Source organism: Atta cephalotes, assembly GCF_000143395.1.
Source record: "Atta cephalotes unplaced genomic scaffold scaffold00006, whole genome shotgun sequence".
In the NCBI taxonomy this organism is placed as follows: domain Eukaryota; kingdom Metazoa; phylum Arthropoda; class Insecta; order Hymenoptera; family Formicidae; genus Atta; species Atta cephalotes.
In genome coordinates this window covers 3,917,191-3,926,582 of record NW_012130070.1, presented here as the reverse complement: position 1 = coordinate 3,926,582, position 9,392 = coordinate 3,917,191, and the positions used below count along the sequence as shown (strand labels likewise).

The 9,392-nt window shown below is 35.0% G+C and overlaps 2 protein-coding genes across 2 annotated transcripts; one reads left to right on the top strand and one right to left on the bottom strand.

The window, feature by feature from the left end:
- The first annotated feature begins 303 nt into the window (after positions 1–303).
- On the top strand, positions 304–5,026 carry LOC105626688 (protein brunelleschi). The gene is made up of 12 exons (XM_012207984.1): positions 304–1,241; positions 1,419–1,692; positions 1,769–1,967; positions 2,186–2,397; positions 2,472–2,670; positions 2,747–3,161; positions 3,247–3,467; positions 3,570–3,930; positions 4,043–4,199; positions 4,281–4,458; positions 4,528–4,751; positions 4,835–5,026. The coding sequence occupies exons 1-12, from the start codon at positions 304–306 to the stop codon at positions 5,024–5,026; spliced, it is 3,570 nt and encodes a 1,189-aa protein (XP_012063374.1).
- Positions 5,027–5,224: 198 nt separating this feature from the next.
- LOC105626687 (ATP-dependent DNA helicase PIF1) lies at positions 5,225–7,093 on the bottom strand. Its single transcript, XM_012207982.1, has one exon. It carries the CDS (start codon positions 7,091–7,093, stop codon positions 5,225–5,227), a length of 1,869 nt encoding a protein of 622 aa, XP_012063372.1.
- Between the last annotated feature and the right edge of the window lie 2,299 nt (positions 7,094–9,392).

The following is a 9,392-nucleotide window of genomic DNA, read 5'->3' as shown; positions in this document are numbered from 1 at the left end:
CACATCGATGGACTTCTATTCGTCCTGTGTTACCTACGTTGGTTCTATTCCGTGCTATGTCTACGAATGTCTCCTCACTTCACCTCTGTTGTCTACCGACTATACTCCATCAGGCAATGTGACAACTGTCAATGTTGTTATGAACAAATCTTATTTTCATACTACAAGTTTAAAAAACGGCGTGTTCTCATTCTCGCTCTACCTGACAACAACGTGGAAAAATGACAGAATCTGTAATCGGACTGAAGAATGTGGTCTAAGTATTAATTGTAAGGTATACCTTCGAACAAATCGATGACATAAATGCGCTCGGCTATCAGTGTTATCCTGTCGAGTCCGGTACCCGACAACAAGATGTCCCATCCCGATTACGAGCAGACCGCCCACGATCATGCCGCCTTGCTGTTGCTGCTGAGGCCAGTCGGTACGCAAATCAAACCGAAGACGGTCAGTAGGTTATGTGAGCGGATCGTCAAGGCTGGCAGCAGATTTTCCGTATCCGATTCCAGCGGCGGCACCCGGGAGATCCTCGCCCGATTCGTCAGGGAACATCCTGTGGAAAACAATGATTGGGGAGACTTTCAGACACATAGGAGACTCCTAGGTTTGATTACATTTGGCAAGTATGACAATCAGATGGAGCTGAATGAGCTGTGCAGATTACACGAAACTCTGAAGGTGAAGTATAGCAGTACTCTGTATGATTCACGAGCCATTCTCTTTGGTCCCCTTGAATCAAACGGCCGTCATGAACCGCCATCAGGCTACACTACGCCCAATAACTTCAAAACGCGGGCGATATTCTATGCAGATGAAGCATGTCCTGATCTTGAGACACAAACAGCTGAATATCTTAATTTTCTATTCTGGATTCTAGAATCGAAAAGACTAGAGCGATCCAGAGAGAAGATAGATCGTGTCGCTCTTCTGTTAGCTCCATTTGAAAAGAAAGATTTTATTGGGCTAGACCTCGAATCCAGAAATAATAAAAAAAGATGTGTGGGCCGTATGACAAAGCATTTGGGAGATCTGTGTCTTCAAGCTGGACTTCCAGCTGATGCCCTGAATAATTATAATTCTGCAGCCAACATTCTGCAGGCTGTCAATGATTGGCTGTGGTTGGGAGCGGCATATGAAGGTCTCTGTGCTGCTTCGGTCTTGGTTCTTTATCCTAATATGTGTCGAAGTCTTCCATTGCAAAGAAATTCTTCCTTACAAGAAGGAAGTCCAAGTAAGCAAAGGTATGGATAATTTCTAATCAAAGAATTATATAATACAAAATATAAAATGATCTTTTTTTATCTTTTTAAGTTTTTAAATCATTATATATGTAATTAAAACATTAAAACCTCTATGCTTTTATTAGAAGATCTGGTTTAATATCAAAATTAATGAATCAATCATTTATCATTTTATAGACGAGGATCACAAGCTCTTACAGTTTTGCCAGCTCCACCTAGTATAGACATGGTAAAGGCCAGCATGCCACATATTTTACTACCTGAGGAAATATCTAAGAAATATCGTGAAGCTATAGTACATTATAGTAAATACCAATACGCAGGTATAATTGAAACTGAAGCTAGTTTCAAAGCTACAAGAATCTCAATAGAACAGAATTGCACCTTACAAGCTGCATCATATTTAAATAATGTTATATTGATTAATTTGCCTCTCAGCGAGCAAGAAAAAGTATGTAATATTAAGATAATGCAGGAAATTTCAATATATAAAATTTATTAAGGTGCTATATAGATCAATATTTCAGATTGATCGATTTACTACATTATCAAATCTATATACGAGCTTCGGTTTTGATAGAAAAGCGTCATTCTGTTTACGATTGGCCGCCACTCGTCATGTATCCCAAAATAATCCTAATCCGGACTGGCAACAATGTTATAATTTGATGTTGCAAGCTACATCTGGATTTAAATTATCTTTAGATCCTGTTGATGTGCCATCAGGTAATGATTTAATATAAATTTGCAACTGCAATGATTTAATATAAATTTCATATAATTTTATATTTTATATTTTCCTGTTATTTATTATATTTTTAAAAATAAATATATAATAAATGTGTGTTAAATTTTTTTCCAAATGTTAATGAAATACTTTATAATATTTTTATTTTTTGTTTCGATTGTTTTGTGATATTTAAAATCATATTGTTTTCTTATAGATGGACAAAGAGGATGGCCAGCCATACAGATCCAAATAATAAATGAACTTGTTGCTGCTGCAAATCGAATGGGTAATCCAGCACTTGCTACAAGGCATTTAACATTTTTGCTCCAGACAATGTACAATCATCTAACGCTTACCGAACGGAAAGATATTGCACTACAGTTACAAAATGTATCTCAACAGTGCGAGGGTGCACCAGTCCCCCTAGTATGTTAAAAAAAAATTATAATGTATGAATAATTATATGTCTCATATACATAAAATAATGTCTTTTATGACAGGTTTTAGATTCTGGTACCGTCATACCACCGGCTAATTTATTAAATATACCAAAAACAAAATTGTTTACTCTGAAAAACATGCAGCCACATTTACAGCCTCAAAAAATAGAAAGAGTAAAAGAAGATCATGGTCCATTTTTATTTACGCCAATTAACTTCGGATCATTAGAGCGCAAGAATACTTTAAAGAGTAAAGTTGGTACGTATATACCTAAACGTTGATTATTACTATCAATAGTTTAATATCTCTAAGAATAAATTTTTTGTTATAATAGATTATTTGTGGGTGGAAGGAGATATCTGTGAAGTGTCAATGCAGCTCATAAATCCTTTACCATTTGAATTACACGTATCTAACATGAGACTTTTGACAAATGGCATAGTATTTGAATCGATACCAGAGAGTATTAATCTCCCTGCTGAGTCTGGTCCGATTGCGGTTACGTTAGCAGGCAGACCCAAGGAAGTTGGAGATTTAGAAATACTCGGATTTAGCACTCATACATTAGGAGTTAAATCTAACTGTAGATTGAGATACATGGAGGGTATGTTACATCCTCAATATACTGTCGAAGTTATTCCAGCCTTACCAAGAATCGATGTCGCGACTAGTTTGCCTCAAACTGCCAGTTTCAGTTCCGGTGATAATATAGTTACTAGCGCGAGTATATCACTCTATGGCGGTGAGAGGTTTGTGTGTCTACTATAAGCATTATATACAATTTTTTTATCAATATATAATTTTTATGCAAAATGATTTCGCTTACATTTACAGCGCTGAATGTACCGTGACAATAACGAATGCTGGACAAGTTCCTATTGAAATGATTGAGTTATCAGTACAGTCTGCTTTGGATGCTCTAATTGAAAGTAAAATTTTTAAATGGAGTGATGAAAATCTGATGACACAATTGCCTTTACAACCTGGCAGCAGTGCAAGTCTTACCTTATATCTATACGCAGCAACGGATTTTGTAGCACCTTCAATTAGAAATGGTAATATAATTAATTATATTTTATATATATATATATATATTGTATAGTAACATAATTTTTAAATTTAGTCTCTTCTTTTTTTTCTCAAAAATCTTTTTTCAGATGTTACTAGCAGTACCTGCCTTAGTCAACCAAGTAGTCTAATGTCACATTCAGGCCACAGTTCTTTACCATCTAGGCTTAGTTCTCCGTCTCATCATACGAAAAGACAATCCGAGCTGACTTCTTCTTTTAGATCAGGAATAAGTTCACATTCCGGTCATTCTTCCTTAGCAAGCACGCGATTGTCGAAACTTGCAATACCTTTACATACATCTAACATTATTGAAGGTCAATTAAGAATTAAATACTCAGGAGATGCAGGTTTGATAAATGGTTATTGTAGAGTTTCATCCGTTTTTATAACTATTGAGATGCTACCTAGTGTACAGATTACTAACTGGGATGTATTGCCGGCCGAAACGTAAGTTGCAAAAAAAAACGCAGTTTCATAAAATAATTTATTTCTGTAATTTATATTTTATATATCTAATATATATTTTGTCTATAAATATTTTCTCTCTGATAATTTTTAGACCAGTGCAATTTTATCTTGTGTTGGACGTGTCAAATATGACGAATCATGAAATGGAATTACACTATACGCAAAATAAATGTATATATATGGAAGGTAAAGAACCATGCAGAATTCCTGTTCCAGTTGACCGATGTCCACTTAATAAATTATCTATGGTAATAACGGAAATATCGCCTATTTAAAGATATATTGAAATGTAATGTAAGACATACTATTTTATTGTTTTGCACTTATAGTTAAATGGTGCTGGTGATACAAGTGAACTCCAAAAAATATGTGCCGAACATATAGCTTCATTGGTTGATCTGCGCTGGCAATTATTAGGTACTGAATCGACAGGGAAAGCAACTCTCTCTGGTATTACTCTAACTCAAGATATGTTGGATTTAGTGAGAATGAGTCCTCTACAATGGGGTGCGTAAATACTGTTTACTATAAGTATGTGTATAATAATGTGTACTTAAAATTACTAACATTTTCCAGAAATAACTATCAATGATATTATTGTAAAAGCACAAGAAGAACTGTCATGTGCTTTGGGTGAATGCATCAGCGTTGGTGTGGGAGTGTGCAATGCTCTGGAACATCCTCTGAGTGATCTTACATTGTCCATTAATTTTTATCAGGACCATCATAACGGCGTTAACAATTATCAATTAGAAACAAGGTTATCCATAGCTGGAGCAAATAAAGTCATGCTGCCTACTGTAAGTCACACTTTTTCATAAATGCAATGTATAGCTGTATACAAATGTTTTATATTTCCTATTTTATTATGAATAAATAATAGTTACAGGAATACGGCAGAGCCTATCATGAATGTCGTGTAGTATTTTTCACTTCTGGTCAGTACAAAATAGATATTCAATGCAGTAGTAAAGAATCCGCTCCAAACTCTCCAATACTTTATTCGGAGCTTATAAATGCAGGACATACATGGCGTTATATACCGCCTATTGAAATAACTGTCGACGATTATTAACTGATATAAATGTAAATCACTGTCATCAGTAAATTGTAATATTTGTAAAAAAAACCATATTAATTATATATGTAAAAATAAAGAAGATATTTACTTTAATGAAATTAATAATTGTTATATAATTCTTATTGCATGTGTTAATATAAATTGTTTACTTCTAACAATTTATATATGTATAGACTATAAAAAATATAAATATTATCTTTTACTTCTTTCCAACTTTATTTTTTTACCCAGAGGAATCATTTCCATCTCTTGTAAATTCCTCCTGAACTTTTTATAAAATTCTAGTACAGCTGTATTAGCCCATACCTGTTGGCTATTAAAATCTAAGACACGTAAACTTTGTAAGCTCTGAGCTCTTGAAAGTGCTACATAAGATTGACCAGCATCAAATACTCTCGACAAGCACATTTCCACACAATCTAAAGTTAAACCTTGACTTTTGTGAATTGAAAAAGCCCATGCTAACTTTAAAGGAATCTGTTTCCGATGTATAACAGCACCAGAATTAGTTTTGATAGTCCATTTTTCCATCTTTACTTCATAATGTGTTCCTGATCGCAACTTAATTATCGGTATATCATTTTTAAAATCAATAATGACACCTCGAGCACCATTTACTAATCCACTATTAACATTTATATTTTTCATTAGCATAACTTGAGCGCCAACTTTCAGTATTAATTTGCTAGGTATAGGCAGCTGCTGATCTAACATAGATGTTGCAGAACTATCAGAATCTAATGCTGTATATACTTTACTCTCACCTTTAAGTTCATTCAACTGAAATTCATTGATCTCATCAGCTTCTTTTACATGAGAACATAATCTAGTTGCCAATATGCCATTACTTTCAATTTTTTGTTTTGCAGTTTCCTTTAAAATATCAACAATATCATCCGTAATTCTACCTATTCTAATGCTATTTAATATTTTTACGAATGCATCATCCTTTTGTCGATGGACAATTCGCAATTCAAAATTTAAGTGAACACACTTTTGCCAGGCCTCGCTTTGAAAGCAAAATTTTGCTTTGTCATTAGTTTTAGAAACAGGAGGTAATTGAAAGAAATCGCCACACAAGATTAATTGTATTCCTCCGAAAGGTCTTTCTGTCCTACGCATGTGTCTTGCTACTTCTTCAATCTTGTCAAAAAAATCACCATCTACCATAGAAATTTCGTCTATCACTAAATGCTTTGTTTTCCTCCAAGTTGAAGCTGAAGCTGGACGAGAGGCCAACTGAATGCATCTTTCCTTAGTGCCAGTACCCATACCAATGCCAGCAAACTTATGCAATGTAATTCCACCTATGTGACAGGCTGCTACTCCAGTGCTTGCTGTAGCCATTGTTACATCTGGAGGAAGGGCTGAGATTATTTTCTTTAATAAAAATGACTTTCCAGTGCCTGCGCTACCAGTGAAAAACACATTCTTTCCATTAAGCACTGCATTTAGGACTTGAGCCTGTTCCTCTGTCAGCTCTCCTGTAGTAGGATTCTCATACAGCTTTTTTGCTGCGGATACTTTAGGATTATCATCGCTGAAATGTTTTCGCTTCCTGATTACGCTCGGCGATGGAGTAGTGACCGTTGTACGTGATACAGCCATAGCTTTTTCCTTGGCTCTGTTGATCTCTGCATTAGTAGACGGACTAATATCCTCAGCACCATCTGATTGTACATTTACAAAGAGCTTCTCCCGTAAGGGACCTTTCATAGTCTTTACTTCTTGGTCTGTCAGCTTGATAAATATAGTCTTTAAAAAATTAATCAGCTGAGAAGAAGGTGCATTTGACAGAAACAATGTACAGTTCTGTTCCTTGAACTTGATAGAAGCCTTTCCCTCGGTCATGAATTTATTAAATACCGATATACCTTTCAGAGGTAGCTTCGTGAGCACATTCGCTTTCTCGGCGCGTATCTCTATGAGCATCTCGCGCTGACGATCTCGAATTAGACGTAGCGACGCCGTTCTGTGAGTCATTTTTCTCAGAATAGCTCCTTGCGCGTTCAACCATTCCAGGATAATGGTGCAAGTTAATGAACAATTATCGAAATCCATGTCCTTATAAGTACCTATAGTCCTAGTAAAGCATAGTTGGCTTGATAAAAATGTAACAATTTTAATGATAGATACAATATTTTGTAGAAATTTATGTCACCTTCGTTCACGACATCAATTCGAGCAAGCAGCGTTAAACTATGTGAAATGACGAACGGCAAATGATAATAAACTAGAAAGCGCGCGTAACATGCTTCAGGATACATAACTTTGAAATTATAGGGACCTAGTAGATATTTTCTTTCTAGATGTAACCAGAGAGAAACTCTTTCTTGGACTGAGTTTAGATTCCCATCTAGAGGTTGATTATGTATCTCGAAATGAAGTGAAAATTATAAAAGTGAGCAAATTCACTAGAATATTCATAATTCAATTGGTCAATTAGTGAATTTGCTCACTTTTTTCATCTCATTTTAAGGGGGGGGGGGAGGGGAATTGATTCTGTATCTTGAAATGAAGTGAAAATTATAAGTGAACGAATTTACTAGAATACTGATTATTTCATTGGTCAACACCTAGTAAATTTACTTACTTTTGTAATTTTTATCTCGTTTCAAGGAGATCGATTATGGATTTTAAAAGGAAATGAAAATTATAAAAGTGAGCAAAGATTACTAGAAATTGACCAATTAAATTATGAATACTCTAGTGAATTTACTTACTTTTGTAATTTTTATCTCATTTGAAGATACATAATTGATCTCAAGATACAGAATTGATCCCAAGATGAAAATTACTAACAGCACAAAATCGATTCTAACTCGATTCTGAGTTGAGTCTTTAGTTTCTAGATGTCTGAAAAATAAACGTCCGTAAGTCGACTTTAGACGTCTCTAAGTCATACAATGTTTCACTTTAAAGATGATTTTAAGTTAACTATTCTAGGCTGTTCGATTCATGCCTACACGCTCATAAATAGCATTCATCCTTGTTTAACTATAATTAAACAACAAGGACGAAATGATTCCACATTTAAGCGTGAGCGTAATCGCACTAGACCTAAAATCGAAGGAAGGAAGTCTGTACAAAAAATCGATTTACAATCGATTCTGAAGGTTTAAACACAATAGGCACAAGAAGAAGCACAAGAAAGAGAATAACGAGTTGTTCAATCAGAGCTCTGGGATATAATATCGAACTTACATATCAGAACTCTGACAGCTTGTTGTCCCTTGCTTGTGCTTATTGTTTGTGCCTATTAAGCCTTAAAGGTCTGACTTAGGAAAGTCAACTTACAGTCGACATATCGATGTTTGTTAGGGATTGGTATGTATGTATAGATGGATGAGTGTGATAAGGAAAGAAATTATAAACCAAGTCCCCTTCTTAGCAAATTTGTAAGCTGAAGTAAATAAATTCTATAATTCTATTCTAATACTATAATATTTTGCTTTATTTACTTATTTATGCTCTTTATAACCTTTGTGCCGGACTTATTCTCTCTCGTTTTTGTTGCACTAGAGCAAATATGCGGCAGAAACGCGCAGATGTGTCCACCATTTTTAGGGGCCGATTGCCGGACTTTGTATTCTAGGGACTGTATTCTAACTTAATCGCTTTCCTATCTTGAACTCGCTCAGGGCGATATTTTATTTGTGCGTTTTTGTCGCATGACAAATTTCAAGCTTGTTAATTGACTATAGGATAGAAAGATCCGAGAACTTTGCTGTTCTAGGGTCCTATTTTTGAAAAGTATCGCATACAAAAAATTAGAGAAATGCTATAGTATATGTAATGCATATTATAGTATATCCCTAGTTTTTCGTATGCGATACTTTTCAAAAATAGAACCTCAGGAATGCTATTCTAGGTTTGTTCGTGTCGCAAGCTCCAACATGCTCCTACTCACTCTATCAAGCGCGTTAGAATGAGTAAGAGCTATGATAGGAGCATATTACAACATGTTAGAGCATGCGACGCGACAAACCTTTCTGTAACTGTCTTTACACATCTACCAATTGTCGGTATCATTACGCAGATATTTTATATGGTGAAAAAGTAATGACAACTGTCGGTAGGCATGTAAAACAGGGGGTTACAAAATAGGGGTCTTCCACACTTTTATTGATACATTTTTCAAATTTGTTGATTGGCTGTGGAATAGAGAAATCCGAGGATCTCTCTGTTTTATACACATTTGTCATTTGACAAAAACGCACAAATGAAATAGCATCCTTATGCCTGTTCTACAATAGAGTATCAAGTAGGGTATAAGCCATAAGAAATTGGCCAGTCACAGTTAAATGTGAAAAGAATAATTGACTATGATTGATAAATTTCTTACGACTTATTGCTTACG